Source organism: Triplophysa rosa, linkage group LG21 (assembly GCF_024868665.1).
Source record: "Triplophysa rosa linkage group LG21, Trosa_1v2, whole genome shotgun sequence".
Taxonomy (NCBI): domain Eukaryota; kingdom Metazoa; phylum Chordata; class Actinopteri; order Cypriniformes; family Nemacheilidae; genus Triplophysa; species Triplophysa rosa.
This window is the reverse complement of record NC_079910.1, coordinates 703,675-724,309: the sequence shown is the minus strand read 5'-3', so window position 1 is coordinate 724,309 and position 20,635 is coordinate 703,675. Positions and strand designations below refer to the sequence as shown.

At 38.8% G+C, this 20,635-nt stretch overlaps 1 protein-coding gene across 3 annotated transcripts; it reads left to right on the top strand.

Moving 5' to 3' along the window:
* Nucleotides 1-3,074: 3,074 nt before the first annotated feature.
* On the top strand, nt 3,075-19,556 carry LOC130545400 (alpha-2,8-sialyltransferase 8F-like). Of its 3 annotated transcripts, XM_057319860.1 has the most exons (9): nt 3,075-3,484; nt 3,577-3,612; nt 3,869-4,999; nt 9,904-9,990; nt 11,239-11,325; nt 12,214-12,358; nt 12,429-12,541; nt 12,617-12,700; nt 18,917-19,556. In XM_057319860.1, the coding sequence occupies exons 4-9, from the start codon at nt 9,911-9,913 to the stop codon at nt 19,377-19,379; spliced, it is 972 nt and encodes a 323-aa protein (XP_057175843.1). In that variant the 5' UTR covers nt 3,075-3,484; nt 3,577-3,612; nt 3,869-4,999; nt 9,904-9,910; the 3' UTR covers nt 19,380-19,556. The 3 variants fall into 3 exon arrangements, with proteins under 3 accessions (XP_057175843.1, XP_057175841.1, XP_057175842.1); XM_057319858.1 differs by lacking the exons at nt 3,075-3,484; nt 3,577-3,612; nt 3,869-4,999 and adding an exon at nt 8,555-8,686; XM_057319859.1 differs by lacking the exons at nt 3,075-3,484; nt 3,577-3,612; nt 3,869-4,999; nt 11,239-11,325 and adding an exon at nt 8,555-8,686.
* Nucleotides 19,557-20,635: the final 1,079 nt, after the last annotated feature.

The following is a 20,635-nucleotide window of genomic DNA, read 5'->3' as shown; positions in this document are numbered from 1 at the left end:
TTTAAACTATTATTTGCTAGATCCTTTCATTGTGATTTTTCCCGCCATTAGGGGGCGGTGTGGCTCAGCCGCGTGACGTCATCAAATGCCGTTCTTTCTCTCGCCTCTGAGCTTTCAACAGAGGTGGACGAAGTACACAACTTCCTTACTTGAGTGAAAGTACAGATACTACTGGTCAAATATTAGTCCACTACAAGTAAAAGTTGTAAAGACAGATTCTTACTTGAGTAAAAGTACAGAAGTACGTGCTTTTAAAAGTACTCAAGTATTAAAAGTAAATTTCCTTTATGTCAGTTGTGCATTGTTTTATTGTCATATACCTTATGCCTCTGAAGCAACCTACTGAATACACCGAGTAGCTCACAGTATCAGTTGTATTAAAGGAGTAGTTCACTTCAAAATTTGCCCCCATTGACTTTCCATAATTACATAATTTCCATAATTTTTATTTCTACTATGGAAAGTCAATGGGGCAAATTTTGCAGTGAGCAACTCCTTTAAGAGCTTTATATGTTTACCACACATATGTTTAGTTTAGATATAATCCTGTATGACCATTTAGCCTAATTATCATCATTAGCCCCCTAGGCCTATATGAATTTATGAGCAGTGTTCTTTTATTTTGTATATTCCCTTTACCAGTTTTAGCAGCAATTTACCAGTAAGTAGTAAGGTTCTTGTAAATAGTAAAGTGTAGAAGCCATGTGTTTGTTGGATTTATTACCATTTGTATTACCATCATTTACCTACAAACATAAACTATAGCTAGTATAATGAAACTATGGTATTTTTAGTTGCTGTGGTTTTACTAAAGATTATTAATTGGAGTATGGTTCCTATATTTAGAAAATGGTAAATATGTGGACACTGTGGTTTTACTGCAAATACCGTCCCTGCTGAAAAAAACAATGAATTTTTGAATTAGAATGAGATTTTTAAATTAAATTCCTCTTTGTAGTGTGTTTTGGGTTTTATTCCAATAGGATTTACCATCGCAGCAATAGAATCCATCACATACAAGTAGACAACAAGTATCCATAGTACAATTCCCATTATAACCATTAAATCCATTACATGTTATGTTGTATTTTGGGCAGGGTTCTATTGTTTTTATTTCAACAGGAATACTATACAACTATAGTTACTTCAGTAAAAACATCATTCATTTTCCAAATCGCTTTAAATGATATAGCAGCAGATCAGAAGTTAACACGCACGTGTAGCTCAAGGTGTATGTGATGCTTATTTACCGTTTAGCCGTTATGCCGATCATTTTCATGACAATGTTTCTATGATCTTTGACTGATCGTAACCCACAGATGATTACACCACACTTTAACATGTGCCGTTTTCGTCTTTTATTGTTCTATTTGCCTTTTCAGAGCGCTATCAATAGTGTAGCAGCGCCTACGTTTACATTAGTTTAGCGGAGAAGATCCCAGAGTTGCCAGATTTGCGAAAAATCTGCCTAATGGCCATTCAAAGCTTGCCGGAAAACCGCAAACTTAGAAAAACTGAAATACTTGGCAACAGTAAAAGGTCCTGGCAGATCGCAAGCCAGATAAATTGAGCACACAGGAAACCCCGCTGCATAGAAACCATTTTCTACTTTTGGACCTTTTTATAAATGTAGTGGAGTAAAAAGTATGATATTTGGCTTTCAAATGTAGTGAAGTTAAAGTACAAGTACTCAGAAAAAATAATACTCAAGTAAAGTACAGATACTCAAAAAGTGTACTTAAGTACAGTACTCAGGTAAATTTACTTCGTTACTGTCCACCACTGCTTTCAAGTGCACAAGTTAGTTTTGCAACGGGTTTATCGCGACAGTAGTAGCAAAAGTCAAGGCGGGAAGATTTGAAACTGCAGTGACAGGTTTGAGAGGTTGTGGATGCCTGTTTGTGGTTGCAATTCAAATCTGAATCTAGGAAAACGTGTAAATATGTGCTATGCATTTGTATCTGCCAATGTATGTTGTAAATGCCAGTTTACACGTTTGTGACTATTTTTCTGCAACTTCAAATTCAGAAGACAGATTTGTGAGTTTTGTCCACGAGTGCAAATCTCAATATTCAACTTCAGTTTTTTATTTGACAAGTTTTCACATTGGGGCTGTGAGTGTACATTTTAGTGTACAGGTACAAATACTTACTTTACAAGTTCACAAATTAAAATCTACACGCTCTCAAGTTTTGCTACTGAAATACCTTCATATTCTTGCAATAACCCGATGTGTACGGTTCCGTCTCGCGCTTACACTTTTGGCACGCTTCTCTCACTCATTTGGGTTTGTAAGCGTGAGTGGGGAGGCGGGGCTACCTTCTTGTGACCAATCAAATGAGGTTCCTGATGACTCATCGTTTTCTCTTATCTGATTGGTTCAATAACGCGCCAGTCAAGCAGACATCAGACCCTTAATGCATGCACCCAGACGATCAAATGTTATCCTGCGCATGCAAATCTTTGAGGCATGATTTTACCATTATAGAGAGCCGTGTTCCACTCTACACAGCGACACACAGAGCAGTAGGCTTGTAACATGTCTTCTTGTATTTCTTTGAAATTCAATAAAAAAATTCAACGTCAAAAAAAAAGGCTTGTAGGCTTGTTCGACTTGATGCGTCGCCGGAAGATCCGACAGGCGGATGACATCAAAGTACCGCGAGAGCCAAGTCGAACAAGCCTCTAGTGTGCTGTGGAATCGCTCTCGCGGTATTGCGATGTCATACACCGATCGGTCTGCACAGCGACGCATGAAGTTAAACGCATTGCCATAGAAACGAAATCAGATATTGCAAAAAATTAGAGAGCCCCACGGGACACTCAAATCGGATCTGAACAGTTGCTATACACAGTGTGGACAATCAATCATTTAAATTAGATTTCAATCGGATATGCACAAAAATCGGATTTGAGGTGACAGTCTGAACCTCCTTTCTGAAAGAGCCTCTGATCAGTTCATTTACCCTAACACTCGTTTAAATAAAACTACACTGCGTTTACATGGACCAATGTAATCCGATTAAAAATCCAATCCGAATGAAAACGCTCCATATAAACACGTCAATCAGATTAAAAATGCCCAAGCCGATTGAAATTTCAGTCGGATTGTAAAGGGGGTTTATGCCGTTCGTAATCCGTTTAATATGACATGTAAACACTTGATCAGATTAAAAACCGAAGTAGGAAATTGTGCGCATGTGCAAAGACGACACTGGCTCGTACGAGGATCATCTCGCTGCGACCTGCGGTGGATGTCCAACCGGTCCCACATCCAAGTGTGATGTCATAAGCCACGCCCATGTCAAATACGTCACATTCAAATGAACGTTGAAGTAGTAAGACGCCAACACAGTAGGTGGCGATAATAGACATTATTGTTAGTTGTTAGTGTTAGCTGAAATAAAACCAAAAAGAAGAAGACGAAAAGGAAGCAGAAGCATCTGTGAGAAAGTGAGGTGAATTAAGTATTATTGCTATGTCGGTAAGTAAAATAATTGTGTAATATCAAAAGTGTTTATATAAAATATGATGTATGTAGATGCAGTAGATGCTTATGTTGTGTCCTCTTGGCAGCCACCTCATCTCCTAGACCCATTTATGACTCTACCAGTAAGTACTTGTTTTTTCGTGTCAATTTCTTGTTGCATGTTATGTCAGTTGTTTTATTTTCTTATAATGGCCTGTGTGGTGTTGCCTTTCTTATTTATATTTGGGATGGGTGCTGTTGGGGATGATAATGGATCTTTGCAAATTTGCCACATTTGGATTAAGTCACAGTGTCTTTGGTAAGAAAAATCTGCAATGCAAAACAGTATGACCCTGTTAATAGATGTATTGTTTTTCTTTTTACAATTAACATCTGTAGGGTGACGCAGCATCTAAAGACAGCATCCTTTTCCCTGTGTGGAAACCTGGACACTGGTCTCTCAGTGCAAGTCTTAGCACTGCTATGGTTCAGTGGTCACAGACATGGCACGTGAGCTCTTGATCCAGCAGTGAGACGGGGCTGTTTCACACAAAAACACAATTATGGCCAGATCTGGTAATTTAATCCACATTAAATGTAAGTATGGTGTCTGTGGTTAGCAGTGAGTTCCCTGGTCCTCCCTGTGACCAAGGATTGTGTGACACCAGCTTGTGCCGGCTATGTGAAGCAATGCATTTATGAATCAAATGATACTCAACACTGTGTTCTTTACAGGTCCTGCTTCCAAAGCGATTATGGATTTATCAGTTTGACTCCGCCAACTCTAGTGGTTTAGGCGACATTAACTATTTGAACATGTTCAGGTTGAATTTCTAAATACTCGGAACTGTTCCATTTTCCTAATGACATGCTGTTCTGGAAAAAAACGTTCATTGTTCCTTATAAGTTCAAGTTATGTTGTTTTGAAGGTTGAATGTTGTTTGAGCTTTGCATGATGTTCCTCAAATGACATTCTCCTTCTTGTTCTTGCTCTGAAAGTTATGGACTGCTGCCCTTCAAACTCTTGTAGGTTCAAACAGTGTCAGTAATCTGAGCCTCTTTATTGGCCCCTCAGCTTTATTTGGCACTTGTCTGTGGCTTCAAGGATGGGTGTGATTGGGTGAGTAGTGGGGCAACAGAGTGCAAAATCATTACACAATTGGCTCACTTTGTGCTCATTTTTTTATGGCCATCACTTTACAAGATGGCTGCCAGTTGTCTTTTTGTAGAAAATGTAAATTAAACTAAAAATAACTAAAAAAAAGTTATTGTCACTTCATGTGCACATCATCTGGTTTAATAGGATTTTTATAAAAATTCACTTGATTCAACTTTCCAGGTTGGTTTCATGGTTGCGTCATTTGCACTCGGCTGCCTCACTTGTTCTACTAATTAAACTAACCACTTTGCTTGAAATGACTTTCAGTTTAACAAAAAAATCTAAATTAATTTTTTTTAAATATTTTCTTCTAAAGCTCAATTGCACTACGCTTGCTTCCTGTAAGGTCATGGAAGGTCATCAAAACTAAGGTACAGGAATGCAGTCAAAAAAATTTTTCCAGTCCTTGTTCATGTTTTTATTTATTATAAATTACATCTTGATAAATTACATGCTTGTTTGACAGAATATGCTTACCCAGGGTTTTTAGCATGTAATTTGCTGTAACGACCTTGCTCCATTGATATGTAGAGATTATTTCGCGTTTATGAATTGTACATTACTGTATTATGCTGGTGTCTGTGACATAAAATAAACACATCTGCGCTTACAACATTGTTTGAGTAGCCGTTTATGTTTTGAACATTGATTTTCTCACAAACTCTGACGTCATCAGACCTGAATTTGATAATCCCATGGCGTAAATGCTTCACTTTATTGAAGAGCACGTGCCTGAGCGTGAGTAACGGCTCTGTAAAATAAAACCGATTACACTTTAATGAAATAAGAGAAACACGAGTTCGTATCTGTTCATGTTTGTGTGGATGAAAGTGAAACACATGGAAAAGGCTAACGCATAAATCCTGTTCTGAATCTCATGTCATCATACAAAAAAATGATTTTTTTAAGTGCAATCACGGTTTTGTGGCGGATTGTTAAATGATTACAAATGTAATAATTACAGCTTTACACACTGTAAAAGTCAATAAATTGTAGTAGGCTACATATTTAAAACCGAAATATATGATATTTTCCAATAAACTGTAAAACTTGACAAAGTTAAAAATACATCAAATCGATATTCAGCATCCTTAATAAGACCTAAAGCCAAGCAGTGAAAACCCAAACAAGTCATCGAAATACCACAAAAGATGGTTTATTTATTTATAATGATTAAGCCTATATGATAGCCTATAAATAAAATATCAAGTACAGTAAGTCGCAGGTCTTTTCTAAAATACCACCTCACATCCTTCTGTGTTCGCGTCACATTTATGAATATTTTTCATGATAAGGAAAACAAAACGATTCTGTTCTCTCTCTCATCTTTTTATTTGAGTCTTAAGTCGTTTAACATCTAACCTTGACCTTTTTATAGGAACCCAGAAGTCATAAAACATAAAAGAAAGTCAACTAATGCAGCTCTGAAGAGAATAGTTTCGATTCTCTGATAAACATCAAATATGATACAAACTTCAAAACACAACACAAGAGTAAATCCGTTCTGCTTGAGTTTGATGAAAATAGAATATAGGGCCTCCAAAACTTTACAAGTCTTTAAAAATTTACAAAACCTTAAAAACCGTGATCTGTCTTTATAGACATCCGGATATTGACATGAAATGGCAGGATCATTTACGAGAGAACATTTGCCGAATTTCTCAACTGTAAAATAAAGTCAGATGACTTGGGCTATTACAAAGAGATTAGTGATGTTATTATTCAGCTCAGTTCACTTCTGCCCATGACATTCAGACAAAACAGTGGAAACAAAGCGTGCATAATGATGCATATTAAAGATCATCAAAATATTTTAGACTGCTGAAATGTGTGTATTTATTTTTGCGAGTATAAAAGCGGCACTCTTGCTCCAGCAGTTTCAATTTGAGTAAGACGCTTGACAAGTAGTTTTGAGCGATGGATGTTCGAATCCCCCTTTCGCCGAACTCGCTCGTCTACATTTTCACGTATTAGATCATACAGGCATTTCTTTTGCGACAAAAATGAAGAAAGTATTTGAAAATCAGGTGTTGAGTAATACGGTGTGTGGTAAGGTTAGGGGTGCTAGGGGGCAGCTGTGGCCTCACCGGGTGGATTCTCAGGGCCAGCAGGTAGCGACTGACGTGCCCTTGAGCAAGGCACCTACGTAACTCCCGTTTGCTCCCGGGGCGCTGCAGTGATGTGTGTGTGTGTGTGTGTGTGCGTGCGTGCGTGCGTGCGCGCGCGTGCGTGCGTGTGTGCGTGCGTGTGTTTACGACTTGCAGTGCGTGTGCTCACTGGATGGGTTAAATGCAGAGGTCACATTTCGGTTATGGGTCACCATAACTGACAAATAATTAGGTCACTTTCGCTAGTAGGGAGGTCTTTTATTGTCCCAATTAGTTGGCGTCCATTTAGTAATTTTAATAAATATAATAATTTACATTAATGTATAAGAGTGATTCTATATTTAGGGGTACATTTCAGGTCCAAAAAGTCAGGAAATCAGTATTCTTTTTTTAAATAAATAAACTAGGTGGTTGAATAATTTATCCCCTTAATGTGCAAAATAAATTATATAGCAAGTTTATGCTCTCATTTTTTTATAATAAATGAACACTGAATTGCCAACATTGTCAACCGTTGATGGTAACACGGTTGACAGGTAACACAGTTGACATTACAGCCACTTTAGGGCCTTGTGCAAACTGCTGACCTTGAACTAGTTAGTACATGACTTTGATTAACTTATGTTTTTATATTCTTTCTCTACATATTTATAAATATAACATGTGACGCAAGTTCAACAGAACATGTTGATAACACAGTTGACGGTCAATTAATCTACTCTATGTGCAGACAATAATATGGATAAAATATTGAAGAGGAGAAGTTATGACTTACCACACGGTCTTCAAATTTTCCTCCAAAAAAGGAAATGACATCATGTGATGTTTGACATGTGACTTTGTAACAAACCATTGGTGATTTATAGGGGGTTATATGGGGAGTAACAGGGTTGACACTAATTTCTCGGACATAAGTAAATGGATGATTTAATGTAGATGCATGAGCAAAATACGTTTTAAAACACCTTGTAAGAAATATATACAGAAACATGTATTCTAGAGCTGATCTGAAGATCAAAACCTCACATTGACCAAATCGGACAGCAGATTAAAGTAAAATGGATAATAAGAGTCCATGGACATGACATGTACCCCTAATTGTAGAATGACTCATAAAGTACAACAATACTTTGTTTACCTTGCTGTGTGGAAACGGAATGGCGTTTTAATAATTAGGCACCTCAAGTGATTTGACAGACCGCTGCATTTCATTTTAACAGCCACATAACAATTTGATGAGGTATGAGGGTAGGGATTGTTCTCTGTCAGATTCTGTGCATGTTCGTGCATTCTTATGTTGTTGTTAGATATGATGTGGAAGAATGAATGGTTTCCGTGACTTTGGAGGAAATGTTGCCATAACTTGGGTTTTGAAAAAAACAAAAAAACATCATGACATTTTTTTAGTTTGCTGTACTTAAGTATCTTTTTTTTAAAACGTTGCTTCGCTCTTCCTCGTGGGGAGTGCATGCGCACGGTGGCGCGAAATATTAGGCGATTAGAGTCTATGATTGAACTTTATACTATTTTGTATTTACCCTTGGCAATAAAACACACACACTTTAATGATTAACGAAACGACGAGTTGTGCCCGTTCTGTTATAAAAACACTTTTCTTTCAGTGTGTAACACGCCCTGTGCAGTGAGGCATATAAACTTGACAGAAAATATGTCACAAAAACCCACTTAGCTCGTTATGAAAGGGTAAGTCAGCAAAGGTTCACAGATGAAGGGGAGGGGTTTCCTGCGAGTGTGTGTGTGTCGTCATTACACCTGTAACCCATCATCACGAGCAGAACACACACTCCCACACACACACTCTCTCTCTCACTGTGATCTGTGTCTGATGGCTGTGCTCGTGCTGCGGTGGATCTTCAGTCTGTTGACGGTGATCATCATCTCTCAGAGTGTGTGTCTCATCTACAACACATCATATTCACACAACATCGGGTCAGAACATCTTCATTCTACATCTGTTTGTTATTTTGAAATGATATATCACATCTGTGTCTCGTTGGAATAATTGTTCCCATCTTTTCTCTTCTGAATATAATAACTGAAGTTTAATGGATAATATCTATACAGATAAAGCGTAGTCTCGTGTGTTTTGATTATTATTATTATTGATCAGTTATGATAAAATAATCACGTATTTGTTTTGTTGAAATGTCTGTCGTTTTTGCTTGACAAAACTGATTATGGCGTATTTTTGTCATTCAAATAAGCGAATGTTAAATGAAAAAGATGCGTTTGATGTGTCGTTGTTCGGAAAAGAACTCAAGGCAGCACTTACTGAAGATTTGTCCTATTTTGTTTGAACAAATAATTATGTGAATAACAATCGATCGTCATGTAGCCTATTTTATAAGTAAAAAAAATAAATCTGACAACGGCTTATTTTATTAATGAATTATTGATTAGTATTTGAATTGATTATGCTCTCTTCGTTTCATAAGGTGCACCACCATTATGAACTACATTTACGTTGAAGTTGAAAACAGTTTTCCGCATTATTGAGAGAGTATTATAATGCTTTTTAATCCTCAAGCAACATTCCTCTGATTTTAACCTTCAGGTCATTGAATGACAGACACGTTTTACCAGTTTGAACAGTGGTTTTCATCAGAGAAAGGTGTTAAAGGTGCAAAATATATATATTTATACAAATATATATAATATAATATTTATAATGTAATGATAAGATAAAAACCATAGGCTATGAACAGGTGTTTCGTGGTTTGACGTTGACAGATCGTAGCCTTACGTTATTTCTTGCGCTAGCGGTTTTCTTTTACTTCTCATTGTTTCTTTTTTACTCACGAAGTGAAACAGATACACACTTAAATCAGATGAGCTTTATTTCTTACATTATGCTTAGAGTGGTGAAAGTAAGAAGTTGACTTAACTTCACTAATAAACACGTTTGTTATGTGAAGCATGATGATGACGTTTAGTGTTCAGGGATACATTTACATTTCATCATTTAGCTGACGCTTTTATATAAACGTGCAAAATACAATTATATTAATATAAAAAACAATACAATATGTATAATGTAATGATAATATTAAAAAACATAGGCTATATGAACAGGAAAGAAGTTGACTTTATGTTTTTTTGTATTGTGAAGGATCTTGATGTTTGGTGTTCTGTGTTCTTGCCTTCAGGTATGCAATGACAGACACGTTTTACCAGTTACACTGCAATAAACTCAGAGAACAGTTTTCATCAGACATCATCAAACCAGCCAAAAGGTTCAAGCACACATGAAATGTCATATTTGATATATAGTAGGCTATATTGCACGATCTCATTTTTCAACATGTGCTCTTTTCTTTGAAAGGAATGCTGTCCTGCCAGTTAATAACATAAAAGAATTGAATTAATGCTTGAACATACTTTTGTTCAACCCATGACTCTATACTGTTGAGTTAAATTAACCCCAGAATGTCCACATTTCACCCAACCATGGGTTAAACAACCGCCGCAGTTGTGAACTAGTTGAGTAGCCTACTTACAGACAACTACTGTTTCACTCAAAGTACACATTTTGAGATATAATAATATAATATATTTCAATAATATACACTTCAACTCTTTTTCCCATGCAGGAATGCTATCACTGCAAAATCTCTTTCGACTTGCTAGGCTAAATAAAATATACTTAAAAATATTTGAACTTTGCTTAAGTAAAACTTTGCTGTACTTTTAATTACTTTCCTATTAGAACTGTTTTCAATTTGATTTAAACTTTCGATTGAAACACTGTGACTTTTGAGATTCAATATGGGCAAGAAGAGACCGGTCTCATTACTGGCATTAGCACAGTATTAACACAGCAAAAAATGACGTTCTTCCTAAGCATTTTTGTCTTGATTTCTAGTAAAAATATTTGAATAGTTTGGTTCCAAAATGAGATAAAATCATGTTGTTTTATTGTGCATTCCAATGAATATCAATCAAACTGCAGTTGGTTTGTTTTGATTTAAGCCATAATAACTCAAAAACAAAAGCTAACCAGCACAATAAAACACAAAATAACATGATAACATAATAAAAAACGTGATTTTTGAATGTTATCGCATTTTGGAACCAAACTCTTCATATGAAACGTATTAAATTACGATACATTTACGTACATAACAGGATAAGTGACCTACTATATTTAGTCTTGTTTCATGAAAGAAAATATAAGAACTAGGTAAGTTTATGTTAAAAACAGAATTGCAAATTAAATCTACAGTAAGTTACTGGCAAACCTGCTGCAAAACTACAGCAAAGTTTTAAATAAAGTAGCCTTGACACGCTCTAAAAATGTTGGGTCGGGTCAAATCTGGACTGTTGAATTGATACTGTTGACAGTTAGTTTTGTCCATATTTTTGACCCGTAAAAAGTATCCAAAAATACCACGAAATCACCAAAACAATGCTATAAAAGTTAGTGTTTCTGTGTGAGGAACAGAATGAAACATCTCTTTGTGTGTGTGTGTGTGTTTCTTTAGAATTAACATCATGAAATTCACTCAGGACGTTTCGAATTTTATGAACTGCCCGTACAGATCAAACACAAGCGAGCGAGAGTTAAACAAGTGAGTAATTCATCTGTATTTTAACATTGAGTTTCAGTGAGGCAGGTGCACGTGTCCCCCACCCTTCATCTGATGTTTGTCTGCACCATAGAAACAAATGCAAACAAAAAGGGCTAATAACACACTCCAGAGGGATCAATGTAATTCAGTCGCCTTTCATTTCCTTGCTTTGTGTAACTGCACCTAAACATCTCAATTCTGTCATCATTTATTCTCCTCGTGTGGTTTTGTGTTCGTGCAAATCTGAAATATGACGTCTTGTTACTGTATATTTTTCCGTTTATTCACAGTTATTCAATCTTTTACAGTATTTATGATTTATTACAGTTGAGTGTACTTTTGGAATGAACATTTATGAACACTTCACCCAAAAATGAAAATTCTGTCATCATTTACTCGCCTTTGAGTTGTTCCAAATCTGTATAAATGTCTTTGTTCTGATGAACGCAGAGAGAGATATTTGGAAGAATGCTCATAACCAGACAGATCTTGTCCCCCCCATTGACTCCCATAGTAGTAAAAATGACTTGATTATTGTTTTGTTCTGTTGTACACAAAAGAAGATATTTTGAAGAATGTAGGACAGCAAACAGTTCTGGGGCACTTTTGATTGCCATTGTCATTTTTCTTACTTTGGGAGTCAATGGGGGGCAAGATCTGTTTGGTTACGAGCATTCTTCCAAATATCTTTTTCTGTGTTCATCAGAACAAAGACATTTATACACATTGGGAACAACTCGAAGGCGAGTAAATGATGACAGAATTTTCATTTTTGGGTGAAGTGTCCCTTTAATAAGCGGTGCAGTTGTAGTCATGTCTGTCCTGATGTTGTGTAAAGAGAGCAGAACTGTGAACGCTTTGTGTTTTCTTTGTGTGTGTTTCTGACAGGATTAGACTGAATCTTTATTGTAATGCCACAGGATCTTTATTCCTCACCAAACACAACACAGCTGTCAACGAAGAGATGCCATACGAAACAAACATGGAACTCACACACAAGATAGATGAAGAACTTCACAAGATGCTTCCTGAGGTGCGTGTGTTTGTGCGTCTTTATTAAACGTGAGGTTGTGTGTGTACTGTAATCGTGCTGTGTTGTGTAGGATTTTCCTTGGACGTCTGGTGGTTTGGGCCGTTGTGCTGTGGTGGGCAGCGGGGGGATTCTGCAGAACAGCAGCTGTGGACCAGAGATTGACAGTGCAGACTTTGTCATAAGGTAAAGACATCCCATAATGTCCCGCGCTCTCACCGCCGTCATCTGTCCTGCTCTCACTGTGTTTGTGTTTGTCAGGTTTAATTTGGCTCCAGTTAATGACAGTGATGTTGGAGTGAAGACGCATCTGGTGACCATAAACCCCAGTCAGATAGAGAAGAAGTGAGTGTCCACGCACGCACGCACAGTTGATGTGAGAATTATGAGCAATATGTGCACTGAAAAAAATTTGGAGTGAAGTTTACTTGAAAAAAGCTAGGCAAGGTTTTCCACTCAGGAAATGTTAGTAAATTGATCAGAACTGTCCAAGTAAATCCAAAGTAAATAAGTAGTTTTTACTAGAAATTCCCAAGTACGGGGTCAAGTACATTTTACTCATCCTTTGTTTGTAAATTTTATTTAAGTAATGCTTCTAAATATACTTAATATTTCTTAACAAGAGTCCTAGTTATCTTTTCCTCAGTAGTCTTTACTTGTTTGTTTTTTGTAAATATTACTTGAAATCACATGAGGTATTAATATGTGTTAAGTAAAATGTATCTCAAGACCAAAAACGCTGACAGGTATTTCACAAAAATACGTTTATTCAGTGTTTGAATTCAAATATTTAACAGCTTATTTAAAAAACAGAGAAACAAATAAAAAAGGTAATCAAATAAATCAATTCAGATCCATTAAACCACCTTCACATTTCCTCTGGCATCAGTTAAAAATGTTTTATTGGTGAGAATGGTGAGTCCAATACCTGTGGAACAGATGAACATGGATGTTAATGCCACAATTAGATTATTTGTCATTAATAATTCAAATGAACTTATTGACCTTAATGCATTGAACATAGGCTAACCTTATACCAATTTTTAAACGTTAGAACAAATTAGTTCAAGATCCACCATTCTATCTGTAACAACAACGCCAGTTCAGAGCTAGCTAAGGCAGAGTTAGCTAAGGGTAAGTTAACACAGTAGGCTACTGCAAGTTTATCAATATCATATTGGTTATATGCGGAGCATAAACTTGATTTAACTTTATGAATATGCATTACATGGGTAAGTTATTTGTCTAAGTTACGTAATGTTAGACATACGAGACTTGACACTACGTTTAGCAAACTGAACACTGTCAACATATTAATAGCTTAACTTAGCCTCACGTTAATTCTATTATCCATGTGCATAATAAAAAACAACCGCATTTGCAAACGTTGTCCAGAAATGTTAGCAATACCGAGACTCGATAACAAGAACTCGAACTCAAACTAACCAGCGAAAATAAAGTTTATTAACGCTGCACTATGCTGCAAACGTTACTACATGAATTAAAAAGAAAACATTTAATGAATTACCATAGTTTAATCCCCTCAGGCGCTGAAAACATGTTTCGATGCGCAAGCTTTCCTCAGGCTCTTCGCGCCAGTTATAATGTCCGAAGTGGGCATGTGCAGCAGTTATATGGCTGTGTGGAGTATAATTTACTTGCGTTCATCAGTTTTATACATCGCTTAATTTAATGACAAAACACCAAGTAAATATTACTTGGCATTTTCATTTAAATTTACTTATGTATTAGAGCACAAATAATTACAAAGGAACCTCAAGTAACACATTGAATTAAACTCGACATTTTAAAGTAGAAAGACAAAATACAACTTGCTTGTAAAACATACTCGAGTAATGCTAGCTTTATTTACAAACTCAAAAAAACATTTTTTACAGTGTGATATCATGACACAATACTGACTGAGGACAACAATAACATAAAAACAGCTCAATTATATTAGAATTCTTTAGTTTTTAAACATGTATATAGACGAGAACTGCACCCTGACTTTATTCATTCTACATGACATTGTTGCTCTGTTTGTTCACCTGTGATTTCGCAATTTCTGCTGTTTAAAGTCAGAACCGCACATTACTCACATACCCATGCAATTTTTCAGAATCAGAATCAGAATCAGAAAGAGCTTTATTGTCAAGTGTGTTAGCACATACAAGGAATTTGTTTTGGTGACAGGAGCATCCAGAACACAGAAACAGCAACAACAGTACACAGAGACCATAACACAATAGAATACAGTACACAATGATTTAAATAAGGGCCTATGGGTATAAACAATTAAGAAATACAATACAATAAACATAAGATAAAGATATAGAGAGTAAAGCTATGTATGTATGTAAATATGTACAAGTAAAAAATAAGAATAGACTATTGTAGTACAAGGTATGTGCTATATACAGCAGAATGAATGAAATATAATTTACAGAAAAAGTTGTATAAAAATAGATAGTGTATTATCTGGAGGATATAATTAATATTGCACTTAATTATTATTGCACAGAGTTATTAATTGCACGGTGTGTAAAAACATTTAACTGTTCAAGAGGTAGATGGCCTGAGGGAAGAAGCTGTTTTTGTGTCTGGTTGTTTTGGTGCTCAGTGCTCTGCAGCATTGTGAAGAGATGATGGCTTGGATGTGAGAGGTCCAGGGTGATGTTCTGAGCCCTTTTCCTCACTCTGGATGTATACAGTTCTTGGAGGGTGGGCAGGGGAGCACCAATGATCTTCTCAGCACTCCCAACCATCCTCTGTAGTCTTCTGATGTCTGACTTCGTGGCTGAGCCAAACCAGACAGTGATGGATGTGCAGAGGACAGACTCTATGACAGCTGAGTAAAACTGTTTTAATAGAGTTTGTGGTAGGTTGAACTTCTTCAGCTGATGTAAGAAGCACAACCTCTGCTGGGCTTTTTTAGCAATGGAGCCAATGTGATTGTCCCACTTCAGGTTCTGAGAGATGGTGGTGCCCAGGAACCTGAATGACTGTTCATGATGGTGAGAGGGGGGAGTGCAGGGGGATTTCTCCTGAAGTCCACAATCGTCTCCACTGTTTTAAGCGTGTTCAGCTCCAAGTTGTTATGACTGCACCAGACAGCCAGCTGCTCAGCCTCCTGTCTGTACGCAGACTCATCTCCATCCTGGATGAGGCCATTGAGTGTGGTGTCGTCTGCGAACTTCAGAAGTCTGACAGAAGGGTCCTGGGCAGTGCAGTCATTGGTGTACAGGGAGAAGAGCAGTGGGCAGAGAACGCACCCCTGGGGGGCGCCAGTGCTGATTGTGCGGGTGCTGGATGTGAGTTTCCCCATTCTCACTAACTTCTGCCTGTCTGTCAGAAAGCTGGTGATCCACTGACAGATAGAGCCAGGAACAGATAGCTGGGTTAACTTTGTCTGGAGCAGTGATGGGATGATGGTGTTGAAAGCAGAGCTGAAGTCCACAAACAGGATCCTCACATAGGTCCCTGGTCTATCCAGATGTTTCAGGACAAAATGCAGCCCCATGTTAACTGCATCCTCAACAGACCTGTTTGCTCTGTAGGCAAACTGCAGGCGGTCCAGTAAGGGTTCTGTGATGTCCTTCAGATAAGCCAGTACCAGTCTCTCGAATGACTTCATGACCACAGATTTGAGAGCTACGGGTCTGTAGTCATTCAGTCCTGTGATTTTGGGTTTCTTTGGGATGGGGATTATGGTGGAGTGCTTGAAACAGGAAGGAACTGTGCACAGCTCCAGTGATCTGTTGAAGATCTGTGAGAAGATGTAGGCCAGTTGAATAGCACAGCTTTTAAGACAGGCTGGGGAGATACCATCTGGGCCGGGTGCTTTTCTTGTCTTTTGTTTCTCAAAGACTCGGCACACATCCTCTTCACTGATCTGAAGTGCAGGAGGTGGGGTGACTGAAGGTGATAGGTGTTGTGTAGAGAGAATGTCAGAGTTGGTGTGAGGTGTAATGTTAGCATTTTCAAATCTGCAGTAAAAGTCATTCAGATCATTGACCAGGTGTTGATTGCCTGCTAAATTGGGGGATGGTGGCTTGTAGTTGGTGATGTCTTTAAGGCCTTTCCACACAGACGCAGGGTCGTTGGCTGAAAACTGCTTTTCCAACTTTTTAGAGTAGTTTCTCTTAGCCACTCTGATCTCCTTTGTCAATGTGTTCCTAGCCTGCTTGTACAAGACTTTGTCCCCTTTTCTGTAGGCATCCTCCTTGGCTTGGCGAATCTGTCTGAGTTTTGCTGAGAACCATGGTTTATCATTGTTGTATTTTAAGGAAGTCCTGGTAGGAATGCACAAATCCTCACAGAAACTGATGTATGATGTTACAGTCTCTGTGAGCTCGTCCAGATCGCTGGTAGCAGCTTCAAAAACACTCCAATCGGTGCACTCGTAACAGGCTTGTAAGGCCCACTCTGTTTTGTTGGTCCATCTTTTAACAGTCCTTACCATAGGTTTGGCAGCTTTTTGTTTCTGCCTGTAGGCTGGGATAAGGTGAACCAGGCAGTGATCAGACAGTCCTAAAGTTGCTATGGGACAGAGCGATATGCATTCTTTATTGTGGTGTAGCAATGGTCCAAAATAATTTTGTCTCTGGTAGGGCATGTGATGTGTTGTCTGTATTTTGGCAGCTCGAGTATAAGTTTTGCCTTATTAAAGTCGCCAAGAATAATAATAACAGAGTCCGGATTTTGTTGCTCAGTGTCCGTGATGTGATCGGCGAGCTGTTGTAACGCCACGTTCACGTGCGCTTGCGGTGGAATGTAAACACACACAAGAATGAATGAGGACAACTCTCGCGGCGAGTAAAAGGGCTTACAGTTAATGAAGAGTGCTTCTAGGTCGAGACAGCACATCTTCTTCATCACTGTTGTATCTGTACACCACTTTTCATTGATGTAGAAACATACCCCACCACCGCGCGATTTCCCCGTTGATTCTGCGTCGCGGTCCGCTCTGAACAGCTGGTAGCCGGGCAGATGTAGCGCGCTGTCCGGGATGAAGTCATTTAGCCACGTTTCCACGAAACACAAAACAGCAGAGTTTGAAAAATCCTTATTTGGCCGGTAGAGTAGAAGAAGTTCGTCCGTTTTGTTTGGCAGAGAGCGCAGATTAGCCAGATGTATGCTAGGCAGCGCAGTTTTAAAGCCGCGCTTTCTGAGCCTGATTAGCGCGCTGGCTCGCTTCCCACGCTTGCGCGTCCTGGAGCGCTTTAGCAGCACCTCTGCGCCTCCGACTACGATGTTAAGTAAAACGTCTGAATAATCAAAAACCGGTAAAAGATCAGATGGTGTGCACTGCCGAATGTTCAGCAGTTCATCTCTTGTGAAACTGATTGTATGGGAAAACATAGAACAGGACAAACTAACAAAAACACTAAAACAACTGGAGAGCTCCACACCGAGGCAGCCATCTGCGGCGCCATCTTATATGCAATTAAGTCCATACCTATCTAAACTGTACATTCCATGCTGTCAATGAGTACACACACACATACGATAATACAGGTGTAAAAAATGACTGTTTTAAAGGCGTAGTACGTAAGTTTCCCACGCTAGAGTGCGCACATTCAAAACAACAACAACGGCGTAGCTTGATGACGCTGTGAATGAGCATGGAATAATGGGCACTGTCGTCTGTAACTCCACCGCTAATGGTAATCAATCAGGCGTAAGTGAGAAATCATGTTTATGGATGATAAAGTAATGAAGACATATCATTGTTGCGTTTGATGACATGATTTTATAGTGAATTAGACGCAATTCATCACTAGTCAGATGATCTAAAAACGATTGCTGCTTGTTTAATAAATACGTACAGTATATACATGGCACTCGTGCTAAATTAAGAACAAGACCTTCAACCAATAAGACTAACCTTGTTGATGGATATAATAATCATAGGTTTTCTGTCAGTAAAGGAATCTAAACCGTTGCTCACCTGTCTAGTAAAACACATGCAAGTTCGGCGTCTCTGTCTAGTTACAATTTGTCACGCAGCTCTCTCCATTGAGGAAACGCCACTCCGATATTGATTCTAGTTTAATCTCTCTCGTTTATATCATCTTGTCCCAAACTCTTCTTGGGTCATTTGGTTGTCTAGTATGCTGTGACAGATTTTTCAGCCTAAAGACGAATGATTTGAGACGTTTAAAGTGAAACTAACCGCAGTGTTCGCCCCTGTTCATTAGCAAAACAAACTGCTTGCCGCAGCTGAACATATTAACGCACATAATGTATTAACATACATACAGCTAAACTCCAAGTGCCCATTTGCCAAATAACATATAAATATACAGTAAGTTTAACTTGAATGTTCTATTTAGCCCGTGACTGACTTAGCTCCCTTCGCCATCATATGCTAACTTTATCCTCCTATATATACGGTACATGTACGTCAATTCAGACTGTTGATACGTATTACATACATCGGCAGCTTGTGTGTTTGGGCCGCTTTAAAGTGCATTCATTGTTCATTTTAATAAAAGCATTTGATGAATGGATACAAGTGAATTGAAGTTTATGTCATGTTTGTGTGTGTGTGTGCAGTTACGACCTGAATCAGGACACCGATCCGCTGGTGAAGCACGTCAGCATGTACGGGAACGCGCATCTCATCCTCCCAGCCTTCTCCTACCTCCCTAACACTAAATATGCCATGACAGCTCTTCAAGCCCTTCGGCCAATCAGACCCCAGCAGCCGGTGGTGTTCTTCAGCCCCTCTTACCTGCGGAACCTGGACAAGTTCTGGAAGTTGCGTGGCCTGAAGGAGATCCGCCTCTCGACGGGGTTCATGTTGATCAACGTGGCACTGGAGTTGTGTGAGGACGTGCACGTGTACGGCTTCTGGCCGTTTGACATCGACCCGCAGCAGCGGCAGGTCCCGCATCATTATTACGATGACAGGGGCCCGAGCCGACGCAAGCACCGCATGCCGGAGGAGTTCCTGCGTCTGCTGCGTATGCACAGCCAGGGGGCCCTGACACTGCACCTGCAGCCCTGCACTGCCTGAACCAGACACACACACTGACTGACTGTTACACACACACAAACACACACACACACAAAAACACACCTGAGGGGCCAGCGCACACACACACACACACACACACACACACACAAAAACACACCTGAGGGGCCAGCACACACACACACACACGCACAAAAACCACACAAAACACACCTGCAGGGCCAGCACACACACACACACACATACTGACTGACTGACTGCGACACATATGCACAAAAACACACAAAACACACCTGCGGGGCCAGCACACACACATACTGACTGCGACACACACGCAGATGAACACACAAATACAACCACAATCCAGTGTGTAGTATTACTTGTTGATTGTTTTTATTTGTCATGTGACAGTATGATGTGTGGTCAGTGTGCTGCATGAAGTGACATGAACAAACTCAGACTTGACAAAACCTGACAAAGTCAACCTGGGTGAGTGTGAGTTGTCTCATAACGCTAGTCTCTCACATCAGATTTAAGCCTGATTCACATGCACATGAGGGGTGGGGCGTTTGCAGAGAACAGCCAATAGTGTTCAACATGCGAAAAAAAGTAGGTGTGTGTATTTCTCAGGTAAAGAGAGAGAATTTATTATGAGCTTAAAGTCCCTGTGAACCGAAAGTAGAAATCTTTTCCGAGTGAAATGGAATTTTGAATGAGAAAAATAGTGGGCGTGGCTTCCATCTTTCTCTGCGATTTTGATTGGATGTATAAGAACAGCCGTTGCATTTTGAAATAGAACTGACAGTTAAAGGGGAGGAGTTAACGGATGCTCCGCCCAAGCCTTCTAACATACGTCATTTAAGATGCATAGTCATTACAGGACGGAAGTGCATTTTCAGATGTTAACCCTTGTGTGGTGTTCATATTTTTGTTACTCAGCCAGTGTTTGTGGGTCTAGTGGACCCGCTGCAGTTTTGGGTTTTTAATTCAACACAGTCAAACACTTTGTTATATTAAAATGTGTTAAAATAATGAAAAGATGTTTACTTCATCCAAATTACAAGCAATCTAAGTCGCATATATGGTTAATATTTGCCCTGTCCCTTTGTTAGATCACATTTATGATTTGAAGTGCTCCACGTTTTTTTTCCAGGAACGGCAGGGGCAGAAACAGAAAACTCACACTTACACACACTCTCTCTCACACACACGCACACAGAAACACACACAAACATACTTAAAGGAGGCCCAGACATGAAGAGGACACAATGAAGGTACACAGAACCTGTGTTTCCACA